The sequence below is a fragment of the Chionomys nivalis genome, chromosome 7, assembly GCF_950005125.1.
Source record: "Chionomys nivalis chromosome 7, mChiNiv1.1, whole genome shotgun sequence".
Classification (NCBI taxonomy): Eukaryota; Metazoa; Chordata; class Mammalia; order Rodentia; family Cricetidae; genus Chionomys; species Chionomys nivalis.
The window spans coordinates 32,263,189-32,289,496 of NC_080092.1; the positions used below are offsets into that span (position 1 = coordinate 32,263,189).

The window sequence follows — 26,308 nt, forward strand, 5'->3', positions numbered from 1 at the left end:
ATGGCGCCCGGTCAGCAGTCTCGGGTTTTGCGGTGCTGCAGCTGCCACCTCTTTCAGGCGCATCAGGTGGGGTGGGCGCCTGCCTCCCCCTTTTTCTTCGCAGGATGGTGGGCGAGATGTGGCGGGCTGCGTTTCGTATGGCCTTGGGAAGTGACAGTGAGGAGAGGCTGAGGGCTGTGCTTCTTCGCCGTCATTTTACAACATGTCTCTGGCCATTTTGTTTCTGTTTTTTTTTCTTGTTGTTGCTAAGGGTTCTACACTGGACTGTGGGCGCGCTATCGCCCAGCCCCTTGTGTATCGTTTTTATTTTTGCGTGGTCGTTGTAGAAACCACAGTAATGGTTTCTGCTGAGGCGGCTTCTAGTGGATCCTAGCAGTGGTCAGTCACGAACCCGGGTTGAGGAGGAACTTCCTTTATGTAGAACCTAGCCTCTCACACTCATGGCTCTACCCGGTTTAATTACAGTGAGTGGACAGTTGAAACTCTAAGGAACAGGTGGGGTGCTTGTCTAGCATTCACACTGCCCAAGATCCCCTTACTGTAGGTGTGCCAGTGCACGCCCCGGGGGTAGGAGGCTTTAGCGAGTTTGAGGCCAACTAGGAATTCTAGAGATCCTATCTCAAAACAAACCTGGATACTATATAAGAAATTTGGATACCCATTTGACATGGGTGTGTCTGGGTGTAGCTTGGTGCCTCTGTCTGCAGCTTCATCTGTGGGGGAATAGTCACCCCTCTGCTCATTGGAGCCTGCACCACTGATACCTAGTTAAACACAACAGTGGTTGGTGTTTGTTTGAAACGTTTTGTTTTGTAGCTCAAGCTGCCTTGCTTGACCTTCCTAGGCAAGTTCTCTACCCCTAGGCTATATCTCCAGTCCCAATCATAGTCTTGCTGATAGTGGTTTTGTTGTTGGGGAGGGATTGGTTTGGTTATGAAGGTGTTTTAAAGGCATAATTTCAGTATTTACCTTAGATTGACCCCCAATTCCTAATCCTCCTGCCTCAGCCTCCCAGGTACTTAAATTACACATCTATGACTCCATGCCATGCCAGTCACAGCAGCCTTATGAGTCAGCTCAGATCTCTGTATTGTTAAGCATAACATTTCTTAATATTTCACCAAGCAACTTTGGTATTTTTACTTAAAAAAAAAAAGATTTATTGCCTGGCGATAATCCCAGCACCCGGGAGGCAGGGGCAGGGATCTCAATTCAAGGCCAGCCTAGTCTACAAAACAAGTTCCAGGACGGCCAGGGGTACACAGAGAAACCCTGTCTTGAAAAACCAAACAAAGAAGGATTTTTATTTTATGTGTATGAATGTTTGCCTACATGTATGTATGTCTGCACCACGTGCAACCTGGTACCCACAGAAGCCAGAAGAGGATGTTAGATCTCCTGGAGTTGGAGTTACAGACAGGTGTGAGCTGCCACATGGGTACTGGGAACTGAACTTGGATCCTTTCGGAAGAGTAGCCAGTTCTCTTAACCACTGAGCCATATCTCTAGCCCTGTTATGGAATTTTTTTTTCCTTGTTGGAGATTAATTCCAGAGCCCTGAGCACGGGAGAGAGAATGTGTGTGTGTGTGTGTGTGTGATGCATATTTGTGTGCAGGTGCACATGTGAAGGCCAGAAGCAAACATTAGTTCTGTCATTCCTCCTCATTTCTCTGATACGGGGTCTCTCACTGAACCTGGAGCTAGGCCGGCAGCTGGCAATCCCCACTGATCCTGTTTCCGCCCTCGACAGTCCTGGGAATACAGGCTCATGTGGCTAAATCCAGTTTTTCACATGGGTGCTGAGATCTGACCTTAGGTCCTCATGCTTGCTCAACAAGTACTCTTTGCCCAGTGAAATATCCCTCTAGCCCCTCTGTTTCTCTCTCTCGCTCTCTCTCTCTCCCCTCTCTCTTTCTCCCCTCCCTTCCTTCTTTTTTGGACCCTAAAGTGGCAAAAATCTAAAATCTAACTGGGTTTGCTTCATACAAATGACCAATTTCCCCAGCACCCACCTATTAAATAGTACATCCCCACCCCTCACCTAAAATACTACCTTCGGGGCTTCTGGTACAGCTAAGTTATTTCTGATTCAGTTCCATCTAGTTGTATGCAGTTGTGTGAGCTCTAATTTATAAATTTCCTCGTAGGTGAAAAAGAGTCTCAAATGGACATGCAAGGCTTGTGGAGAGAAGCAGTCCTTTGTGCGGGTGAGTTCTGACCAGCCTCGCGCTGCACAGCCAGCATCCCTTTTTCTCACAGTTCAGCCCAGAGAGCGGCTGCACCCCGGGCTCCTTCTTCCTGGAACTACAGGGGTAGAGCAGTGTCTAGATAGCCTCTGTCCTTCACTTGGTTGTTCAGCAAGTGTCCCTTGAGTACCTTCTGAGTGCCAGGCCAGGGAGACAATAGGAGGTAGGAACGTTGCCAGTGTTGCGCTCACAGATATGCTTGTGTAGAAGGAGAAATAAATAATTCACATGTGCACACACACACGTACATTCATAATTTAAATCTAGATGAACATCTTGAAAACACAAAGGGCACGTAATGGAACAGGAGTACCTGGAGAGATTTGTCAGCGGTCAAGAATGCTTGCTGCTCTTGGAGAGGACTAAAGTTTGTTTCCCAGGACGCATATTGGGCAGCTCATTGTTGGGCCTAAGTGTGCATGTGGGTGTTGTCCAGCCCACACTGACAGTCCGTGGGAGCAAAAGCTTGGTTTGTTGATTTACTGATGGGCTCTCAATGCCCAGTGCACTGTTCTGTCCACAAGTGCTCAACATAAGCCTCTATTGGGTGAGTAGATAGACAGCCAGTCCCGCAATGACGAGCCCTTTGTCATTTTCTTTGATACTGACAACTCTGCAGTGAAGATTTCCATTTACTTGTTCTTCAGTTCTGGGGTTGAACCCTGGGCCTTGTGCATGTCAGAGAAGCACCCTGCCACCAAGCTGTACCCCTGAAACTGCAGTGAACTGCCTCTTTGTTCCCTTGACCAACTATGTACTGTTTCCTTAGGACAAAGTCCTAATCGTGCACTGCTGTTTAAACGGTTATCTTTCCAGGGGGCTCATTTCGGTGAGATGACAGGCAGAAACACTTTGAGCGCTGAGGGTGTAAATCACTTGGTCAGAGTGCTAGTCTAGCACGCATGAGGCCTTGTAAAAGTGGATGTGGTGGTGTGCACACTTGTAATCTCAGCACTTGAAAGATAAAGACAGGAGGGTCAAGAGTTCAGAATCAGGGGGCTGGAGAGGTGGCTCTGCAGTTGAGAGCACTCGCTGCTCTTAGAACCTGGGCTTGATTCCCAGCACCCACATGGTGGATCACAACCATCCATAACTGCAGTCCCAGAAGATCCAGTGCCTTCTGACCTCCAAGAGCACTAGACAGGCAAGTGGTGCATAGATACAAATGCAGGCAAAACACTGACACATAAATAAGATGAATTGCGACAGGTTTCTTTTGAGACACCATCCTGCTCCCTAATCATGACATGGAGACTTATTAGTTACGAATGCTTGACTTTATGCTTGTCCCACTAGCTCTTATAACTTAAATTAACTTGTTTCTCTTCATCTGTGTTTTGCCTTGGGACTTTTTACCTTTCTTTTATTCTGCACTTCCTACTCCGCGTCAGATGATTGGTCCCACGCATCTCTTCTCCCTTGTTCTCTTCTCTTGTTCTTTCTCAAGCATAGATTTATCCTCCTATTTATCCTGTCTGCCCACCAGCCCCACCTATCCCTCCACTGCCTAGCTATTGACCTTTCAGTCTTTATTAGACCAGTCAGGCACCTTAGGCAGGAAAGGTAGAACAACAAACATCTTCACATAGTTAAACAAGTGGAGGAGAAACAAATGTAACACACCTTTACATAGTTAAAATAATGTTCCACAACAATGAATAAATTTAATTTTAGAAAAAAAAAAGTTCAAGATCATCCCCAACTACATAGAATGTTCCGGGCTACATGAGACTTTGTCTTAATAAAAGGGAAGAAAAGCTGGGTGGCCTCTAACCCCAGCACTTGGGAAGTAGAGGCAGGTGGACCTCTTGAGTTTGAGGCTAGCCTGGTCTACTGAGTGAGTTCCAGGGCTACACAGAGAATCCCTGTCTTGAAGCACCAAACAAACAAAAGGAATGTGCTAACAATGATAGGTGTCAAGAAAAATAGAAGAATTTTGCCCTGAAAATCTACTAAAGCAGAATTGTGAGTTCAAGACCATCTGTTGATGCTCACTGTTATTTAATAAAAAGTGGGGGGGGGGGGCCTGGCATCATCCTGTTCCCTGCCTCTCCCCATCTTTTGGGGTTTCTTTAGGCCTTTCCTGTTTGTTCCCTTCAGCACATAGGATCATACCCTTCAGAGGATCCACACAACCACACACCCTCAGCCTCCAAGGCTAGTCAGTCCAATCATGGAGTCCTGGGAGAAGCAAGATGATTTACACGATCCCATTTCTGGGCCGGTCAGCTAAGACTGAACTCCCGAGACAGGGGCTTAAGTTCTCCGAGAAGGCGGGCTTTACCTGCAGTGCAGGTGCACTGGTGCTTGCTTAGGGTCGCCAAACGACTTAGCATAAGGTTCTGTTATTCCCTTAAGGCTACCTGCAGCTGCCTCCAGCCAAAGGGGCAAGGGCATTGAAGAACTCCCAGGAGACTTCTAGGACCAGGCTCCAAAGTAGCTGACATTGCAGTAGAAAGAGCTACTGTTGTCCTCACACACCAGAGACAGACTAGAGAATGAGCCTGGTTTTGTGTCTCCATAGAGGATGCACCTCGATATACAGGCGAGCTCTTAACCCCAGATGCAGGTTATCAGCGGTTTTTAACCCTGCCTACCCCTGCAGCCAGCTCTCTACCGATCCTCACTTGAACACGCTGCAGACAGAACAACACTTCCTGCTAGACCACGACTGCTGTGGACAGTCAGTGACCTCCATGTTGCTAAACATAGGTTAGTTCACAGTCCTCACGTGACAACTTATTAGCAGCATTTGTCGTGGGTTGTAGCTTCCACCTCCTTAAAACATTTCCTCTTGGCCTTGCAGTTTGTCTGCTGCTGGCTTCCTGGCTGTGGTTTCAGTCTGCCTTCTGGTTTCCCCATCTCCCCAACTTCTCAACACTGAAGTACACTGGACTACAAGCTTTCCGCCTGGGCTCTGGCTGTACTCCCTTGGGGAGAGATTGCTGACTAGGGGCTAAGATCCAGCTCAGTGGGGAGTCGAGATACCCTGAAGCTTCCAGGCCTATCCCCAAGCTCCTGAGCACTGCCCCACTCACCTCCTGAGCTTGGATTCACTCCCTAGCACCTCAAATTTGAAAAATGGGAACTCTGCCCTCCTGAACCTGCTGTCTCCACTATCATCCCCAATTCTTTTTTTTTTCTTTTTTCTTTTTTTTAAGATTTATTTATTTAGGGGCTGGAGAGATAGCTCAGCAGTTAAGAGCATTACCTGCTCTTCCAGAGGTCCTGAGTTCAATTCCCAGCAACCACATGGTGGCTCACAACCATCTGTGATAAGGTCTGGGGCCCTCTTCAGGCATGCACGAGGACAGAATATTGTATACATAATAAATAAATATTTTTTTTATTGTGTATACAACATTCTGCCTCCATGTATGCCCAAACGCCAGATGAGGGCACCAGATCTCATTATAGATGGTTGTGAGCCACCATGTGGTTGCTGGGAATTGAACTCATGACCTCTGGTAGAGCAGTTGGTGCTCTTAACCACTGAGCCATCTCTCCAGCCCCTCATTCCCAACTCTTCAGTGTCAGGTTTCTCTTTCTTGTTTGGACTAAAAGCCTTGCCATCATCCTTGGCCCCTGTTTTTCTTTTATACTCTTCATCAACAGGTTTTGTCAGCCTTGCCTTCAAATGAGGTCCCGAGTGGCCTCAGCTAACCACAGCGCCTGAGCTGGCCTCTTTCTTGCCCTGCTGTTGGCAGTAGCTTCCTAACTCACCATCTGTTTCTGTCATCAGGTCTCTTCCCAGCATTGCAAACAAAGGGATCCCCTGAAAACATTGTGTTAAACAGGGCACGGTGGGCACAGCTGCACCCCAACACTCAGAGGAAACGAGAAGGTTGAGAATTCAAGGTCAGCCAGTCCACCGTCTTTAATCCCTGCAGTCGGGAGGCCGCATTCTGTGAGTTCGAGGCCAGGTGGTCTACAGATGAGTTCCAGGAGAGGCTGCAAAGCTACCCCGAGGGGGGAAAAAAAAGGAAAGAAAAGCTCAGGAATTCAAGGTCACCCTCAGCTGGAAGGAGGTCAGAGCCAGCCTAGAATACTTGAGTCTGTTTTTCAAAAGAAGAAACAAAGAAAAGGTGCTGAGTTGTGTGCTGCTCTGCTAAGAGCCCCAGGCAGCCTACGTTCGTTCCTCTATTCTGAGGGGCGGTGTAGTCTGAAAGTGTGTAGTCTCTGATTCAGATGGCTGGGTAAGAACTGCTACAGGCAGAAACTTTTATGGTTTTTATTTCCCCGGGGGAAGAGATTGCTGGAATATGAAACCAGGGTTTGCACATGCTGCACACATGTTTCACCTCTGAACTAGGCATTCAGCCTCAAGCCTTCTCTTTAAGTTTAATGTCCTTTCTTCCCAAGGCAACAATTCAAATCACTAGCATGAATTTTTCTGTTGACCCTTAACATTGTAGAGTGCCGGTTTGAAACACAAATAAGAACGCTTAGTGCACATCATCAGAATTACACAATTCATCTTTCCCAGCTCATCTGTGCCTGGACAGTGGACAGGCGGAACACATTAAACTCAGCTATTTGGGTTTTTTAGTTTGGTTTTGTTTGAGACAGTCTTGCTATGTAGTCCAGGCTCCCCTCATCCGGGCTACCCCGAGGCCTGCAGCCATTCTCCTGCCTCTACCTTCTGCATGGTAAGGCCTGGCTTCCCTGGGCTACAGCGCCACCCACCTTGCAGTATGAACATCATATACAGAGTGCACTTGGTCCCAGTCAACTCCCACACACCAAGAATCACTGGAATTCTGTGGTCAGCATGCATTGATAACTCCATCTGCAGATATGGTGGCAGGGACCAGTGGGCACTTAGCACATACCTCTTCTGCTCACAGACATGATCCCTTGTCCTGTTGGGCTTCACCTGTAAACCACGAGTTCAGAGTTCAACACTCAAATCACAGCCACTCCCCAGTATCCATGGAGATGCTTCTATAGAGTGACATGTAACCTCTACATATCCTGCAGCATGCTTTCTTGAGGGGTGAAGAATGGGATTATTACAGTGCCCAGGCGATCTTGTACTCCTGTGTTCAAGTGATGCTTCTGCCTCAGTTTCCCAAGTAACTGGGACATAAAGGCTCATGCCACTACCTCCCTTGTACTTGTTTTGCTTTTATGGACTTGGGGGAACACAGGGTCACTACATAGCTTTGGCTGTCTTAGAACTCACAGAGATGCAACTGCTTCTCCTTCCCAAATGCTGGGTTTAAAGTGTGTGCCACCACTCCCAGCTCCTCCAGTGTACTTTAAATCACCTCTAGGTGAATTGTAATAGCTTTTATAGTGTACATGCTGTATATGGTGCTAGGCTACACTGTTTCGGGAGAATGACAGGAAAAAGGCCTATATATGTTCAGCATAGACAGACTTCTCCTGAGGTTTTTCCAACTGCAGCTACTTGAATCCCCAATACAGGCTGAGTTTGGCTTTGGTAAGTAGAGATTGTTTGCTTTTAAACCACTCCAGAGCCTGGTGGTGGTGGCACACGCCTTTAATTCTGGCACCCAGGAGGCAGAGACAGGTGAATCTCTTGAGTTCAAGGCCAGCTTGGTCTATGTAATGCCTGCATCATGAATCTCACCCGCCCACCAGAGACCATCAGGAGCTGGGGTTCACATGCAAAAGCAAAGAGCCTTTATTGCAAACTCGAGCTCGGGCTCTCCATCCGTCCGTCACAGCTGCTGAATCAGGAGAGCATTGAGCTCAGCTGGCAGAGGATGTGGGAGTAGGGGAATTCCGGATTCAGATGGGGGTTGAACTCCTGATTGGGCAAGAGTGGGACAACAGAAGTCTTGTCAAACAGGGATTGGTACTGGCATCAATGCAAGGAAATTGGCAACCTATATACAGGTTAGGTAAGCTTTTCTTAATGTTCTGAAGCATCTAGTACTTGTCTCAATTCTGATTGGTTCTCCACAGGGTACAGGCTGTGGTTTTTCCTGGTTATTGTAAGGACAAGGCCTAGTCCCAGTATTGTCAGTCTGCAGCCTGTCATGGCTGCACTAATGTTGTTAGGCCTCTTCAGGCTGCATAGTGAGTTACAAGACAGCCAGGGATACACAGAGAAACCTGTTTTGAAAAACAAAAGAAAAAAACTCTCCAGAAAGAGTGGTCAATCCTGTGCATTCTTTGAGAGTGTGTGCACACTTTTTAGAGACAGGGTTTCACTGTGTAACAGCTTTGGCTGTCCTGGAACTAGTTCTGTAGACCAGGCTGGCCTCTGCCACCCGAGTGTTGGGATTAAAGGCATGATCCACTACTGCCTGGCTGACCTTCGTATTCTTTTGTTGTTGTTGTTGTTTTTGTTTTTCCAAGACAGGGTTTTTCTGTATAGTCCTGACTGTCCTGGAACTTGCTTTGTAGACCAGGCTGGCCTCAAACTCACTGAGGTCCACCTGCCTCTGCCTCCCGAGTGCTGGGATTAAAGGCGTGCGCCACCACCGCCTGGCATAACCTTTGTATTCTTAACACTGCCTCAAGCTTTACAGGTATTATCTTAAATGTTTCTCACCATTCTCCTAACACTTTTTAAATGTGTATTGGTGTTTTTTCCTCTCAGGCTTATGGTGAAGGCTCTGGTGCTGACTGTCGACGCCATGTCCAAAAGCTAAATCTGCTGCAGGGACAGGTGTCAGAGCTGCCACTCAGGTACAGTGTTCTGAAAGGAGTGGTGACTTTATCTTGTTTCCATCCTGATGAGAGGGTGGGCGTTTACCATGGATAAATCCCTTACAAGTCCGTGTGCCACTGCACAGTTGGTTACACACCCTGAGCAGTCCTCTCTATGAAAATAACTAAGAATCCAGGTGGTAGTCCCTTTAATCCCAGCACTCAGGTGGCAGAGGCAGGCAGATTTCTGTGAGTTCAAGGCCAGGCCAGCCTGGTCTACAAAGTGAGTTCCAGGACAGTCAGGACTACACAGAAAAACCTTGTCTTGAAGTCCAAGATTCTCCTGCCTCTACCTCTCGAGTGCTGGGATTAAAGGCATGCACCACCACCAACAACCAAATTTTTTACTGGCTAGAAATTTTGAATTTTTGTTTATTATTATTGTATCTGTATGGATGTGCAAGCTAGAGGACAGCTTTGTGACGCTGGTTCTTTCTGCCTCCCTGAGAGTTCTAAGGGTCACTCACTCAGGTCACCCTGCTCGTGGTAGTGCCTTTACCTGCCGAGCCATCTCACCAGCCTTTGGCTGTAATAGTTTAAATGCAAGCCTAGCTAGCAAGAAAATAGGGAGCCTTCAGAGGTCAAAAATGAAGTGAAGGTCAAAGTCCACAGAAGCACCTGAACTGCAGAGGGGCTGGAGCTGTAATCTGAGTTGACATATGGATATCTGAGGGGCACGAGAAACACTGAACAGAACAGAAGGCTGAACTGTGGGATTCAGCAGGGGACTGTCCTGCTTGTATTTCAAGATGGAGTCTCACCATGTGGTCCTCTGTGCAGGTGCAACACCTTTCCTTACTTTATTGAGACTGGCCTCAAACTCTAGCTCCTTCTTCCTCTGCCTCCAGACACTGAGATGACAGAGGTGTGCCACCATACCTGGCTCTGAGGATCTCCATAAACAGCTGAGTCCCCAGAGACTTAGCCCTATTAGACAAGTGAGCTACAAGGACACCTGCTGTGAAACAGGGTGCTTGCCTGTGCTGACCTTGGCAGTGGCCAAAGAAATCCATCCCCAAGACTTTGACACACAGGGAAGCCTTCCCTCAGGCTTCACCCTTTCCTCTCACCCTGAAAAGCCTCATGCCTAGAGTTTATTTTCCCATTATCTCAGGCAGTGGAGGTCAGTGCAGCTTTTCTCTGGAGAGCTTATCTTCAGCCTGGGTCTTTGAGAACTCCCACAGACAAAAAAGATCAAGGACTGGCTATGCAGACTTTAAAATTGGTAAGTGTGCCCAAGGAAGCTTGTGAGCATGAGCAGCGGCCAGAGAAATCAGACCCACACACTCTTAAGAATATGTGTTATGCTGGGCAGTGGTGGCGCACGCCTTTAATTCCAGCACTTGGGAGGCAGAGGCAGGTGGATCCCTGTGAGTTAGAGACCAGCTAACTGGTCTACAAAGTGAGTTCTAGGACAGTCAGACCTATTACACAAAGAAACCCTGTCTTGAAAAACAACTGTGTATAAAAAAAAAAGAAAAGAAAAGAAAAACAACTGTGTGTGTGTGTGTGTGTGTGTGTGAGAGAGAGAGAGAGAGAGAGAGAGAGAGAGAGAGAGTATTACACGCTTATTGTGTTCAACCAAAAACAAACAAAAGGCAGGGAGGGCAGAGCTGATAATCTGAGAGATTTAGAAATAGTCAAGTGAAGGCTGGGTACGGTGTGTGTCCCTGTAATCCTAGCACTAACTAATGGAATGGAGGCCAGAGGATCATAAATTCAAGGTTATCTTTGACAACGTAGTGAGGCTGAGCCCAGCCTGAACTACATGAGACCCTATCTCAAGATGAAGAAATCACCCAGATGGACAGGTATATGGATGAGTTCTGGAACGCTCACAAGGCACTGGAGCCTTTCTTCCCTTGGGGTTAGGATGTACCACCTTCCTGGCACATGCATGAGTTCTCATTGCCTCTCTTTGGGCCTCTCAGGAACTCTGGGTCCTGCCCTTTGGGTCTTTATGTAGATAGACAGAGTTGCTGATGAGCTGGCAGGCAGTCTAGCATGGCCTGTGAGCTCAGCATTCTTGGCTCTGTGCAGCACTCTTCCCTCCAGAGCATGGGGACATGACCCTTCTAGAATGAAGAGGCTGTGGCACCCTTCTCATAGACAAGGGTAGGAAAAAGAATTTATGGATAGTTCTAAGACAGAAAGGCAGGCCAACATTAGAGTTGCTGTGCCCACCTTGGGAAAGGAAAATAACGCTCTCGATTGTCTGGATGGAAATGGCGGTGGTCCTAGAAGCAGGAGACACAGCTCTGCTGGCTACAACCCTGAGTTCTTTCAGAGCTTCAGATGAGACTAGGATTCTTTTTTGCTTATTTTATATTTCTTTTCTTTTTTTTTTTTTTTTGGTTTTTCGAGACAGGGTTTCTCTGTGGTTTTGGAGCCTGTCCTGGAACTAGCTCTTGTAGACCAGGCTGGTCTCGAACTCACAGAGATCCGCCTGCCTCTGCCTCCCAAGTGCTGGGATTAAAGGCGTGCGCCATTGAGACAGGGTCTGTTTACAGAGCCCTGGCTGCCCTGGAACTCACTGTGTAGACCAGGTTGGCCTCAAACTCAGAGATCCAGCTGCCTCTGCCTCCCAAGTGCTGGGATTAAAAGTGTGCACTACAACTCCTGAAGAAACTGGGATTCTTGACCTTACCACAGAGTCTCAGGACAAATCAGACAAACAAAAATTTTGAGTTGGGTGGTGGTGGTGCATGCCTTTAATCCTAGTACTCAGGAGGCAAAAGCAGACAGATCTCTTTGAGTTCGAGGCCAGCCTGGTCTACAAGAGCTAGTTCCAGCCGGGTGGTGGTGGCGCACGCCTTTAATCCCAGCACTAGGGAGGCAGAGGCAGGCGGATCTCTGTGAGTTCGAGACCAGCCTGGTCTACAAGAGCTAGTTCCAGGACAGGCTCCAAAACCACAGAGAAACCCTGTCTTGAAAAACCAAAAAAAAAAAAAAAAAAGAGCTAGTTCCAACAGGCTTCAAAGTTATAGAGAAACCCTATCTCAAAAAAACAAAAAAACAAAATTTTTTTTGCCAGGCCTGGTGGTGAACGCCTTCCAATCCCAGCACTTAGGAGGTAAAGGCAGGTTTCCTTCAAGGACTAGGACAGCCAGGGCTGTACAGTGAAACCCTGTCTGGGGAGAAAAAGAAAAAGTTTTAGTGATGGAAAAAAGCTCTAGCAGTTGGGAGTGCTGGCTCTCTTCCAGAGGACCTAGGTTTTTGGTTTGGTTTGGTTTTTCAAGACAGGGTTTCTCTGTAGCCTGTCCTGGAACTAGCTCTTATAGACTAGGCTGGCCTCGAACTCACAGAGATCTGCCTGCCTCTGCCTCCCATGTGCTGGGATTAAAGGACCTGGGTTTAATTCCCAGCACTCACACAGTGGCTCCCAGCTGTCCCAAACTCACATAGTTCATCTTCCTTTGCTCCAGAGTGCTGGGATTAAAGATGTGGGCCACCACATCCTTCAAAGTTCTTGTTTGAAATATCTCTATAAAAATGAATATTGTCTTTATGCAGACAGAATGTAGTGAATTTTGTTAGTTATCTCAAAATTCTCAGCTCTTGAAAAACTTCAGGCAGATTTGGGTGAGGAGCTCTATTTTTCTTGTCCCCATAATGTTCTCTGTGTTTCTTTCTGTGCGAGACTGCATTTGGAAGTTTGGTGGTGTAGGTGGTGAAAGAATTTACAAAAGGGAAAAACAAACAGAGAGAGAGAATTTACTGCAAAGCGCTGAAGTAGAGGACAAGTTCCTGAGGAGGGCTCCTGGGACTGAGGGGCAGAGAGGTCTGTGAGGGGCAGTTACATGTGAGCTCTATGCAGGTGGACGGGCAGGTGTCTTCTGCCTTACCCAGTAGTAAATTTTACAGTGGAAGAGGTTAGGCTCCGGGCATTCCTGTAAGATATGGTGAATCACTAGGGATCAAGCTTCAAATGATCCTGAGTGCATTATTAAAAGTGAGAATTTTGCTTTTACTTTTGGCCTTTTGTGTTTACATTTCCTTCCTGACAGATGAGCAAGGTAGTGAAGGACAGGCTTCTGAACCTTGAGAGCTGAGTGGACCGGAGGTGCTCCTTAGCTTTGCTGATCCATCAAAGGGTCCCAAGATCTTATGATGTAGACTTTTGAAAGGCATTTGCAGAGGGGAGTAGCTGTTGCAAGGCTAGACTGTGACATCATTTGAGACCTGAGGTCGTTTGTGGCAGGAGACATGCATCACTGATGATAGAGCAATTGTTAATGTTCCTGAGACAATACCATCTGGAGTTTGATGGCCAAAAAAATTCTAGAAGGTTGAAATAAGGTTCAAACCACAAAGCAAAATGACAAATTTAAAAAGACAGTGGGGCCAAAATAGACAGACCAAGTGCAGCCAGTCAAGTTACCCGGATGTCCTAGCCCAGGAGCTGATGAACCTCAGGAAAAGCAAATGTGACTCGGAATTGAAGGAGTCAGGAAAACACAGAGCGGAATAAGACGTCCGTGAAAGGGCGGACAAGGTGGTTCCGGAGGTGAGGTGCTCGCTTTGTGAGCCAGGTGACTGCTGTGCCACACCTGGAGCTGTGTGAGGGAAAAGAGAACCAACTCCATGAAGTCATCTGCTGGTTCCGAGTGTGCCACCCCTAACATGCTCACTTTTTTTTTAAATTTTACAAAGAAATCTTACTAGAAGGGTAAGAAGGACCAACCATGGCCATGTTTATTTGAACCGTGGGAAACTGGCAGTGGAGAAGAAAGAACAAAGCCTGGCATTAGGAGAGATCAGGAAGACAAGAGCCTACTGGTACTAGGGCAGCAGAGAATTCGGGTTTTATTTTATTTTCCTGTAGGTCCCTAGGATGGCAAGACTCAAGATAGGAAACAGCTGCAGATAGACTTGTTTGATTGATTGGTTTTGATTTTGATGGTTTTTACAATGATAGAAGAAACAGAAAGGTGGTTATTTATCCAGAGGCATTTATCCTGACGGGCAGATAGAACATCCTGAAAGGACTTACGCCGTCAACAGAGGATCTGCCTTGTGGGGCACAGGAAGGGTGAAAAAAGCACCGTGCAGACATCTTCTAGGAGGCTGGAAGATGGCTCTGCAGTTGGGAACTAGTGCTCCCCTTCAGAGGACCTGAGTTCCAGCCCCAGCACCCATGTCAGGTGGCTCACGACCACTTAGCGTAACTCTAGCTCCAGGGGGTCCAGGTATCCACGGGCACCAGCTTTCGCATACACGAACCCTTCCCCAAACACATCATTAAAAGTACAAATAAAATCTTTAAGCCGGGCGATGGTGGCGCACGCCTTTAATCCCAGCACTCGGGAGGCAGAGGCAGGCGGATCTCTGTGAGTTCGAGACCAGCCTAGTCTACAGAGCTAGTTCCAGGACAGGCTCCAAAGCCACAGAGAAACCCTGTCTCGAAAAACCAAAAAAAAAAAAAAAAAAAATCCACCTCCCATTTGGGTAATTCCAAAATCAGGATCTCTGAATCATGGCTTACTTACCAGAGTTGACCTTTGGGGTCCCTTTTAATTGGGCTAAATTGTCTCCCAGTGTTCTGTAGGTCTGTAGAAGCATCAGGTCTCCTGGCTGACCCAGTCAGGCTGCGAGCTCTGGTCAGGAGATGGCAGAATTTCACTTTATAACATTGCTGGTTGTTTTATTTACTTTTATTTTTATTTACTTTTTGTTTTTATTTACTTTCCCTTTTGGCTTTTTTAAAAATATTTATTTATTTATTATGTATACAATATTCAGTCTGTGGATGCCTACAGTCAGGAAGAGGGCACCAGACCTCATTTACAGATGGTTGTGAGCCACCATGTGGTTGCTGGGAATTGAACTCAGGACCTCTGGAAGAGCAGGCAATGCTCTTAACCACTGAGCCATCTCTCCAGCCCTCCCTTTTGACTTTTAAAACTAGGTAGGTGCCAAAACTTAGCCCTTTATTTATTATTATCTTTTAAAATATTTTTTGAGACAGGGTCTGAACTGCATAACCTGGCTGCCCTGGAACTCACTATGTAGCCCGGGCTGGCCTGAACTCACAGACCCACCTGTTTCTGCCTCCCGAGTTCTGGAATTAGAAGCAAGCTCTACCACTCCTAGCTATTTAAAACAAAGACAAAAAACTGAAAGTCAGATCTCCTTAGGGACTCAAGGAGCCCTGTGTCCGTTTTCATGTCTCCCCTTTCCATGTTATCTGTTGGGAAGCTGGAGGGTCTTGTTGGCACGTGGCTTTCCCTCAAGCACAAAGGTACATTTTGCTGTCCCTTGGCTCTCCTCCTTAACGAATACATACCGGTTAGAGTCACACCTCAGGCGTCTCCATGACTTCTGTGATTAAGAGGACAAGTGACTTTCTGGCCGTGTAGGGCTGCCTTAAGGGGGTGGTCCTGACATGCCTGGGGTCCTGGCTGGCCTTAGAGAGGGAGCCGCCAACAGAGCCTGTCCTTTGTGACTGTTTCGTCCCTGGCTCAGGCCTCCAAGCTTTGGTTGTTGAACACCCAGGACAGTGTTGTTGATCTTGAAGAAGAAGGCTTTAACTTGTGTAACATTTAGTTAAAGCTTAGAGAAAAGAAAAACAAGTTTTAAAATAAAATTTGAGCTGGGTGGTGGTGGTGCACACATTAATCCTAGCATCCAGGATCTCTATGGGTTAAGGCCAGCCTACAGAAGTCTACAGAGTGTGTTTCCAGTACACCCAGGGCTACACAGTGAAACCCTGTCTCAAAAGCAAAATAACAAATAAATAACCAGGCGGTGGTGGCACATGCCTTTAATCCCAGCACTCGGGAGGCAGAGGCAGGTAGATTTGAGTTTGAGGTCTACAAGAGTTAGTTTCAGGACAGGCTCCAAAGCTACAAATAAACCCTGTCTCAACCACAAAATAAATAAATAAAATTTGATTTTATTAACTTATTTTTAAGTAGTTAAAAGCCTGCCAAACTTGGACAGAAATGTAATTATTTTGACAAAACATAAAATCTGGGCTTATAAGATTAAAGGCACTTTGCCACCAAGCCTGACTGTCTGAGTTCAATCCCTGGGACCGCACTGTGGAACCAGAGAACAGACTCTGGGAGCTGTCATCTGACCTCCATATGCATGCCCCTCTCCACAAGCAAAATAAATAATAGATGTAAGAAAGGCATAAAATATTTATTCCCTAGCCATTACCAAAAGCAGATTATTATTAGAATTTTTTTATTATTTTAAAGAGCCTAGATTTTAGCCTAGGTTGTAGTTTTATATCACTGTACTAAATTTTGATCTCAGCGATTTTAACCTTAAGTTGTTGTACATCTTAAATTGTTATCTGTTTGCACATCATTCTTGACTTGGGTAAGTCTTAGGCAAGCTTCACTGTCATTTGGTATGTAAAAAACAACTCATAAACATTTTTTCTTGGTTGCACATAAGCCCAAGAATTACAGAATGTTGCATTCCAGCGAGGGCCAGCCAAGACGACAAAAGTCCCACACTGAGTGACCTTCAGTTAATGACATGATCTCAGGGGAAAAGGCAGGAGGCGGCAGAACACAGAGCCAGAGAGAAGATTTAAACCTTAACCCTGTGACAACAGCTGTAGACTCAAAGTTCTCTTGAAGAACCGGGGAGAGCAAATGGTGCTTTTGCTGGGGGTCAAGTGACATCAAGCTGGACCAAGCACCTTTGTCTTTTTGCAGAATTTTCTTTTCCCTAGTAATGAAGGACCTGTGAACCTGTAGCCCTGAGAATCAGGCCTTCCTTGGGATTTTTTTCTTTTCTTTTTTTTTTTTAATTTTTTTAATTGATATTTATTAAGCTCTACATTCTTCTCTTCTCCCCTCCCTGCTTCTCCCCTCCTCCCCACCTTCCTTGGGATTTAAGATGCTGTTGTGTGGTCCTCAAGACTTTATTGTTGTCTCTTTATTTTTTAGTGGTCCCATTTTTTCTCCCAGAATGGTTGTCTTTTTCTTTAAAAACAAAAGAACATATTTTTTATCATTTATTTTTGTGTGCATGGGTCCCACTAAAGAATGGTGACACCACGGCCCACCTATCAAACAGGAAATAAGGTTTTCTTTAGCTTACACCCACAGTACACATGCGTGGAGGTCAGGGAACAACTTGCAGGAGCTGTTTCTCTCCTTCCACCATGTGGGTCCTGGGGATCAAACACAGGCTGTCAGGTTTGGCACCAGGTGCCTGGCCCTCTGAGCCAGCTCACCAGCCTTGTACTCTTTTTAGCCAGAATTAAGACAACCTATCAGTGACTGTTCCCATAAGGGAAAGGACGGTGTATTGGGTGTCTGGATGAGTATGGGTATTTGGGGCATTTGGCTTTTTCCAGAAGGACTTCTGTCTTATCTGCACCAGAGTTTTCATAAGAGGCTTTTACAGAAACAGCTGAGCAACTGGCAGTTCTCAAGGTCCCGCTGATAACAAGGGGACTTCATTAAATCAGGGTCACACAAACATCCAGCAGAAGCCATCTGAGGAGGGAGGAAGGTCTGGTCTGGAGAGGGGGCTGATGTTAGAACCCGTGCTGACAGTGCCATCCAGTGAGGGTGAAGGAACTGAACTCAGGTCTCCTCCTGAGCCATCTCCAGCCTCAGAGGACATTGAGTCACACATAACCTCCAGAGCCAGCTTCTCCCTGAGTTTAAATAGTACATGACAGGGGGCTGGAGAGATGGCTCAGAGGTTAAGAGCATTGCCTGCTCTTCCAAAGGTCCTGAGTTCAATTCCCAGCAACCACATGGTGGCTCACAACCATCTGTAATGAGGTCTGGTGCCCTCTTCTGACCTGCAGTCATACACACAGACAGAATATTGTATAATAATAAATAAATAAATATTTTAAAAAAAAATAGTACATGACAGCCTGGTGGTGGTGGTGGCGCACGCCTTTAATCCCAGCACTTGGGAGGCAGAGGCAGGCGGATCTCTGTGAGTTCGAGGCCAGCCTCGTCTACAGAGCGAGTTCCAGGACAAGCTCAAAGCTACAGAGAAACCCTGTCTTGCGGGGGGCGGGGGACCACAGGGCAATGAAAATTCACCTAAGTTTATTAAATATGAATATTATATCCCGATAAGTTAATTTTAAAAGTTAAAAAAGTAAAGGGCTTTAAATTTTGTTTCAGATTTATTTTGTATTGTATTACTATTTTGCCCACTTGTATATATGTACATTAAGTATATGCCTAGTACCCGTGGAGCTCAGAGTCATAGATGGTTGTGAGACACCATGTGGGTGCTGGGAACCCCAAGTCCTATGCAAGAGCAGCAGTGAACTTCATCATTGAACCATCTTTCCGATAAAAGTAGAGGGGTTTTATTATACTTAGTTATGTGTATATGACGTTTCTTTTAAAATTTTGCCTAAGGTGGACCTCTGTTGGTTTCAGGCAAGCCAGGTCTAAACAGAGTTCCAGGCCAGCCAGGGGTACTTATTGAGATCCTGCCTTAAAACAAAACAAACAAAAAGAAAACAAACTGCCAGCCAGGGGTGGTGGCGCACACCTTTAATCCCAGCCCTCAGGAGGCAAAGGCAGGCAGATCTCTGTGAGTTCAAGGCCAGCCTGGTCTACAAGAGCTAGTTCCAGGACAGACACCAAAGCTACAGAAAAACAAAACAAAAAAAAGCTCAAAAAAACAAAACAAAAAACAATACAAAAACAAAAAGACACTATGACCATGGCAACTTTTTTTTTTTTTTTTTTTTTTTTGAGACAGGGTTTTTCAAGACAGGCTCTCTTTGTGTAGTCCTGGCCACCTGGAACTCTCTATGTATACAATGCTGGCCTCAAACTCACAGAGATCTGCTTGCCTTTGCCTCCTGAGTGCTGGAATTAAATGCATGTGCCAACACCACCCAACCCATGGCAACAATCATAGAGGAAAACATTTAATTGGGGCGGACTTGCAGCCTCTGGGTTTAGTCTGTTATCCTCATGGCAGGAAGCATGGCTGCACACAGGCAGACATGGTGCTGGAGAGGGCGCTGAGAGTTCTACATCCAGATCCGAGGGAGACGGGAAGAGAGAGAGTATCACTCAGCCAGGCTTGAGCATCTGAAACCTCAAAGCCACCCCCTGTGACACACTTCCTTCAACAAGGCCACACCATCTGATTAAGTGCCACTCCCTATGGGCCTTTGGGGGCCATTTTCTTTCAAACCACTACACCCTCTGAACCATCTAGCCAGCCCAAACTCTTGGGTCCATCCTATAGTACAGTAGGCATTTTCTGCATACGGTGTCATTTTGTCCTTATAGCCCCATAAGAATTACTGGCTTCTTTAGGCTGGGGAGGTGACCAGTTGGGGTGCCCAGCTACAGTGGAATTTGGGGCTCACTAGAGAGAATGCCGGCGCTGTCTGAAGTAGGTAGACATGGCTGGTCTAACCTCTAGCACTGTATTAGGTGTTTTGTCTGGCTGTGCAGCCTCTCAGTCTCAGGAACCAAGCACTGTCCAGACCTGAACTGCTGAGGAGTGACTGCCTCACATGAGGACAACAGGGTTTGCCTGTGATGCCTTGCCAGGTCCTTGTGCCCACTTGATTCACCTTCCTTGTCCTGCATCTTCCTGGTGGTTTCCCAGGGTCATGTTTGCCATCTTCCCCTAAGGTCTGTGGCCAAAGCTACAAGGGAAGAGGAAAATGCAGGCCCTCAGCAGACTGAGAACGGCAGGCAGCAGGTAAGATCATGGCATCTGTCTCCCACTGCTCCGGGCTGCTTGTGAGGGTTCCACTCAAGTATTGCCAAGGGACAAAATTAGAAGGCGTTTAAAGATCTGTTGGCTTTATTTGCTGGTGTAGAATCAGGTGGTACTTTAGCCCATAAAACAGAACAAGTGTTCCAGTGAGCTGAGCAGATGCTGGATAGACCAGACAGTGATGAAACTGTCTGAACCAAAAGAAAACTGACATTCCAAGTAACTTCCCTGGTGGGTGGACAGGGAGACAGAATTACAGGAGAGTGACTGCTGGGCTCAGTTCTGCCTGCTTTGGGGGATGAGCATCAGCTCAGAGTTGCTGCCTTTGTGCCCACAGATACCAGCCTGTTTGGGACACTGGGCCATTGTCGCTCTCCTCCTCTCCAGTAATTCAGTTCCAACTTAGTGATGGGAACCTTTTTAGTACAGGTGACTCCGTTTTGCACTTTAGTCTGGTGTGTGGGATCTTGTGCAGAGGCTCAGCCCCAAAGTCCAAGTGTTAACGTTATATTCATTAGTCATTTGTTTGTCTCACGTGCCCAAGGCGTCCTCCCCTGTCCCCGAGGCAGAGCTCTGCTAGGGTGAAGATGTGGGACATGCCAGAGCTTCATGTTCCCTCGCTGCAGACTGGGCACTCCGCAAGAGAAGGAGTGGTATCCAGTATTCTCTGTCCTTGGAGGCCAAAGGAAGGCTTATAAATAGATCTCAGCCAGCACTGGGTGGGCAGTGACTGCGTTCCTAGTTGATACCCTGTTATAACCTGGATGCTGTGGTCATAGGGAGCACTGACTGTGAACTCTTGCTACCCACCTGCGACTATGACCCTGCTCTGCTCGTGGCTCACACTGGCCACCTCCTTTCTCCATTTGGTTTTCAAATTGTTTTAAACAAAGAATGTGCTTGTAAGCAAAATAATACAGCCCTTCTAACGTGTGTTTGTGTGTTCATGTGTGCACTTCCTGTTTGGTCCCATTACAAAGATTATTTCATGCCACTCATTATATGTACTACCTAGGGCTGGGGTTGGGAATGTAGCATGGGTGGACCACTTGGCTGGCATTGGTGTGGTCCTGGGCTTGAAGCACCAGCACTTACTCATCTGGTATTGTATGGTCTTCACGGATTTTCATGTTTGAACATTCTAGAATGTCGTGACATTGGCTTACTGCTGCTGCCCTAGGTATTTGCTCTCTGCACTCCCTCGTCATGCTTTTGTTCATCATGACAGCCCCTGGGCTGGGGAGTATCGACTCTGGGGATGTTTGCAGCAAGTGTACCCCAGTGGGCCTGTGTGCATGTACATCCTTCTAGAGCAGTTCTTAACCTGGGGTCTAGACCCCTTTGGGCTTGCATATCAGGTATGAAGTAGCAACGAAAATAGTGTTATTGTTGGTCACTACAGCATGAGAACTTGTATTAAGGCCACAGCATTACAACTGACAGTGTCTCTACTACAAGTCCTTCCTGGTGATGAGAGAAAAACGTGGGGCCCAAGAACTTTGTGCCTTAAACTTGGGCTGCTCTCAAACTCTGAGCCTTGTTCTCTGTTCTGACACTTAGGCACTGTCTGAGCCCCTGGAGTCCCGTTGGCTGAAGTATCTGGACAAGGACTGTGAGGACCAGGAACTGGACAGAGAAAGAGCAGCTCTTACTGAATGGCCAGGTCTGCCCTGCAGTCCAGCCCAACCGAGGAAGAGGTGCTAAACGGGTCTCATCCGGTCGTCACCGTGCCCACACTGACTCCTGAGGGGGGAGGGGGCTGGTGAGCAACTCCTATGAAGTCACTAAGTGGGACTCCCATGTTGTACATAAGTGGGTGGGCAAAGTGGGCAACAGCCATGGCAGGTAACCCTCAGACTGCGTGCTGCCTGGCAGAGGGAACAGAAGCCTAGCTACACTTCCCTGGATGCCTTTAATTCCAGTCATGAGGGGGCTGAAGCCCTGAGCTCAACCAGCTGTGGAAGCATGGCCAAAGTAATCAGTGGGTCGGGGGCGGGGGAGCACTTTATATGAGGTTCTCCAGATCTCCACGTGTCTCAGTAGGTTTCCATAGAAACCTCCTTAGGCTTGGGATGCTGCATGACTCTCAAAGGGCATAAATTACAATTTCAAGTAAGACTATTCTAACAACTACAAACCAGAGAAGAGGCTTGGCCGGACTGTTCCTGGAGGTGGTGTAGGAACCTGTGAAGGCTGAAAAGATTCCTCCCTATGTCAGGCCAGATCTCAGTTGCTCTCTGTGAGGACAATTAGATGAGAGAACTTCATGAGTGATAGTCTGTCCAACCTCCCTCCCTCCCTCCCTCCCTCCCTCCCTCCCTCCCTCCCTCCCTCCCTCCCTCCTTCCTTCCTTCCTTCCTTCCTTCCTTCCTTCCTTCCTTCCAGGAAATGGAATCAGAACACAGGGAAGCCTCCACGCAGCCTGCATGTCCAGGACTTGGACAGTGTTGAGGACAGCTTTGAATGCCAGGTCAGTGACCATGGAGTGTATGTACGATTGCATGCAAATCTGCATACACATGCAAACACACATGCAGTTAGGACTTTAGCCCACAGCGTGTATGATAGGCATGAACATTACTGCTACACCCCAGCCCTGTGGTATTTGTTTGATTTTGTTCTTGGAGACATGACCTTGCCACATTGCCTGGGCTGGCCTCAAACTTCTGCACCCACCCAGGTCATACTCTTCCCTGTCCCTTGTGAGCAGCTGAGACTGCAGATACAAGCCTTGATAATATATTTCTTCACAATTATGAGATTTATATACTAAAAAGTTCAACTTGTGGCATGAGATGAGTGCCTTTTCTGCTTAAAACTGAGTCCCGAGGCTGGGCATGGTGGCACATACCTTTAATCTCAACACTCTGAGACAGACACAGATGAGTCTCTGTGAGTTCAAAGCCAGCCTAGTTTACATAGCAAGTTCCCGGGTCCATAGTGGACCCTGTCTCCTCCCCCAAAAAAGGCCAATTCCTGAGCCAGGTTATATACCCATAATCCCAGCGTTTAGGAGACTGAAGCAGGAAGAGCGTGAATTCAGGCCATTCTGACATACAGCAAGACAGTGTCACGGTCATCATCCCATGTGGTTAACTCACAGCCAAGAGCAGCTCATGAGACCCTGCTAAGGCTGGCCAGGAAGGCTTGAGGAAAGCCTGTTCGTGCTGCAGAGTAGAGGAACGTCATTAATCTGGTTTCCATCCAGGAATGCCTGTTCCAGTGCACTCCTCACTTTATAGTGTTGGTGATGCTCAGACCTAGCAGGCCCACTGCACATTGAGCATGTGAGTGCATATTTTGTATTGTGCTGCTATAGAAGCCTAGGAATGAGGGTTCTTGTTCTTTTCACCTCCTCTGCCCCTAACGGCTAGCTAAGGCCTACCCAGCTCAGCCTGACTGCATGCAGAGCATGGCACAAAGCCAAGAGACAGAGTTCAGTTTTGTTTTCCAAGATAGGGTTTCACTGTGTAGCCTTGGCTGTCCTGGACCTTGCTCTGTAGACCAGGCTGGCTTTGAACTCACAGAGATCCACCTGTCTCTGCCTATCAAGTGCTGGGATTAAAGACCTGCACTGCCACCACCCAACCCAGAGTTCAATTTTTGATGTTTCTTAAACTACCTAGTGCTTCCAGTAGGTATGAGTCCCATTGAGCGAGAATCATGGCAGTGAGTAACAGAGCCTTTACCGCGGCCCACACCCTAGACCAAACACTGAGTTTCAATTTCACCAGTCTATTGTTTTAGAGGAACTAAGACCTCAGTGAGTTTACAGCAAGTTCAGTGGTAAAGCCAAGTTAGCAGTCAGAGTCATGGTCTCTTCAGCATTATCTGGGCAGTCATGATGCAAAGATCCAGTGCTGCTGTCGAATTCCTTTGTAAGCAGTGAAACCCATTTTCCTGTGCATCTTTGGTTTCTGAGCTGAAAGAAGCTAGGCCCAGCTCCTTGTCACCTCCTAGAAACCTCAGTGCAGCCCCTGGGCTCCAACTTTGCAGAGATGTTCCAGCCCAGCTGGGGCTGCACAGGCATGATAGACTACATCTTTCTAAGTGGTGGCTATCTAGGCCCCTCGCTGCTCACATCTTCTCATGGAGACTGCTGACCTGACCCAAAGCTTCCCAGGAAATGGGTTATTCTGGATGTCTTCTTTATGTGAGGAATGTGGTCACAAGATTTATCAGGTCAGGGTAAACATTTATGAACAACTTTGACTGTTAAACCTCACAACAGCATGTTCTAGCCTGTAGGATTTAGACAGTAGTTATGCAAAAAGCAGAAGGGTTAATGCTGATGGTCCTGCCAAGCAAAACCCTTTCTCTGGTTTCTTTCAGGACTCCACTGACCTGTTTGGGACAGAGCAACAAGGTAGCAGTCCTGCCCTCGGGACTGCAGCCCACATCAGGGAACTTGGTTTTCCAAGGTGGAAACTACCAAGCCCTGTCCTGCAGGCTAAGGCTCAATCTTCTAAATGGGCACAGTTTCTCCTGTCACCTGGGAACAGCCCACATGTGGACGGAAACCCATCAAGGCCTCTGCAGGAGAGCACCAGGCTAGCTGAGTCAACACAAGCTAAGCAAGGGACCCTTGAGGCCAGGACTCCAGGGGTTGGCCACTTCAGCGGGGCTCCTGCCATTGTCCAGCCTGCCCAAACCACTCACACTGCCACACCCCAGCCAGAGAGGCCTAGCAGGAAGACCCCAGATCAGTCATGGGCCACAGGGACTCCTCAAGCAGATGGTAGGCCCTTGGCTCAAGGGGCACAGAAGGCCCCATCCATGCAACTGTACAACCTCTTTACAACTGGGGAGGACTTTGAAGATGACCTGTAGCCTTCACTTTGACTCGTGTGTGATGTGGTCCCTGTATGCCAGTCCTCCATGCCACAGATGGGGGTGCTCTAGAACAAATAACCTGTCAAACAGACTTCTCTTGTAACAGCAATAGTAAGGACCACAGGGTTGGTTAAAGTGCATACGCCATTTAATTACAGGTTATTTAAAAATCAAGTCAGAGGAATCTACATGGGGTTTTGTTTAAAAGCATTAACATTGGATCATTAAAAAGGGAGGCAGTATATGGTGAGAGCCTACACAAGTTCTCCATCCCCCAGGAGCCATATATAGGCCCCAGTCGCTGCCACCTTTGACTTCCTGTGGATAGCCCCCTCATAACATAATGGTTCTATTTGTTCACTTTTTAACAAAGAAGCACAGAAGGTCACCAGGCTACAATTCTGGACTGCTGGTGCAATGCTGGCAGCAAGAGCAAGTGCAGTGTGCCTCTGCAGCTCCCTGGCAAAGGCCAGACTTAGGAAAGGCAGAGGAAGCTCAGCCACAAGCACCTGGTTGTGTTCCCAGGCGTCAGCATGTGCACTCTTGGAGCTCTCCCCAAGTCTCCCAAGTCACTCTCTCCTGCCCTGAAGGGCTTCACACACTCCCACCTGCAGGCTCTGGAAGAATGCCAAGAAACTGGCCTTATAGAGGCCCTGCTGCTCTACTGGATGCAACTACAAGACAAAGGGGTGGATCACGGGGCTTGGGCACAAGCACTGTCACAATGGCGGGGGGTGCTTTGAATACTGGATTGTGTCCAGAGCGGCTCCGATGTCATAATTCTTGGTCTGTAGAAGCCTGGTGAGCCAGCCACCTTCATCAGAGAAGCCCATGGACAGCATCTGCGAGAGCGACTCGATCAGCCGGGGATCAGCCTCTGCAAAACAATACAGGAAAGTGAGGTGCCCTGTAACACTCCAAACACAGCAAGTCCTGCCTGCCAGGAAGACTCCTCTGTTTGGACCTTACAGGAACCTCAGAGGTCAGCTACAGGACCAAATAAATAGCTGGTTTTGTAGGTTTTCCAGTCTGTCACAACTGTTCAACTCCGCCACTGTAGCATAAACAGCCAGAAGGTATGTAAGCAAATGAGTGCAGTTATTTTCTAATAAAGTTTTACTGCCAGATGTGGTGGCTCAAGCCTGTAGTTCCAACACTCAAGAGATGGAGGCAAGAAGATCATTCAGGGGCATCCTGGGCAACAATGGAACAGCATCTCAAATCGTTATAGATAAGGAAATGTGGTGACTCTCCTCTGCCTGACTCCCCACCCTGTTGTTGTTCGGCACATGTGTCATGGTACTTATGTCCCTTGTGGCTGCCCAGAGCTGAAGTAGGAGTCTGCCTCTATTGCTCTCCACGTGACTGAGTTGGGGTCTCAGTGAACTCAGCTTATGAGTTCCATCTTGTCTAGCTAGCCAGCTTTGAAGGGATTTTGCCTTCTGCTTGCTGGGACTACAGACACAGTTGCCACACTGCCCAGCTTTTGGTTTTTCACATGGGTTCTGGGAGCCCAGACTATTGTCCTCACGCTTGCCCAGCAAGCACTGTATCAGATGAGCCAGCTCTCCAGCTCCCCTGCCCAGTTCTGCTTTCAGTCCAGAGCCTTGCAAGTGCGAGATAAGCAGTCTGCCATGGAGGTGCAGAGGTCTCACTGTGTAGCCAGGATGGCCTTTAACTCATAATAAAGCCCCTCCCCAGACTCTCATGCAACCGTTTGCTGCCCCTCTGCTCTAATGCAGAGAAAATAAGCTTTGAAACCTCAAGGCCAAATCTGACCCAGAGATAAGTTATTCACCTGAACACCATTATCCTGGAAACATGGCAGCTGGCTGCCTGTTTTGCAGGGTGTACACTT

At 47.5% G+C, this 26,308-nt stretch overlaps 2 protein-coding genes across 3 annotated transcripts in view; one reads left to right on the top strand and one right to left on the bottom strand.

Annotated features, from left to right (window-relative positions):
* Positions 1–24,583, top strand: Mrnip (MRN complex interacting protein). The gene is made up of 7 exons (XM_057775548.1): positions 1–66; positions 2,149–2,208; positions 8,822–8,910; positions 19,530–19,599; positions 21,178–21,314; positions 22,003–22,087; positions 23,950–24,583. The coding sequence occupies exons 1-7, from the start codon at positions 1–3 to the stop codon at positions 24,445–24,447; spliced, it is 1,005 nt and encodes a 334-aa protein (XP_057631531.1). The 3' UTR covers positions 24,448–24,583.
* The window catches only part of Sqstm1 (sequestosome 1), an 8,028-nt gene continuing 6,300 nt past the window's right edge, over positions 24,581–26,308 (bottom strand). For both annotated transcript variants that reach the window (XM_057775547.1, XM_057775546.1), the window contains exon 8: positions 24,581–25,327. In XM_057775547.1, the coding sequence (XP_057631530.1) occupies positions 25,170–25,327 (158 nt within the window). In that variant the 3' untranslated portion in view covers positions 24,581–25,169. The remainder of the gene's footprint in view (positions 25,328–26,308) is intronic.

Coding starts and splice junctions, on each gene's coding strand:
- Mrnip (XM_057775548.1), top strand. CDS start 1: ATGGCGCCCGGTCAGCAGTCTCGGGTTTTGCGGTGCTGCAGCTGCCAC. Junction 2,209..8,821: donor AGAAGCAGTCCTTTGTGCGG/GTGAGTTCTGAC, acceptor TTTTCCTCTCAG/GCTTATGGTGAAGGCTCTGG. Junction 8,911..19,529: donor GTGTCAGAGCTGCCACTCAG/GTACAGTGTTCT, acceptor TCTTCCCCTAAG/GTCTGTGGCCAAAGCTACAA.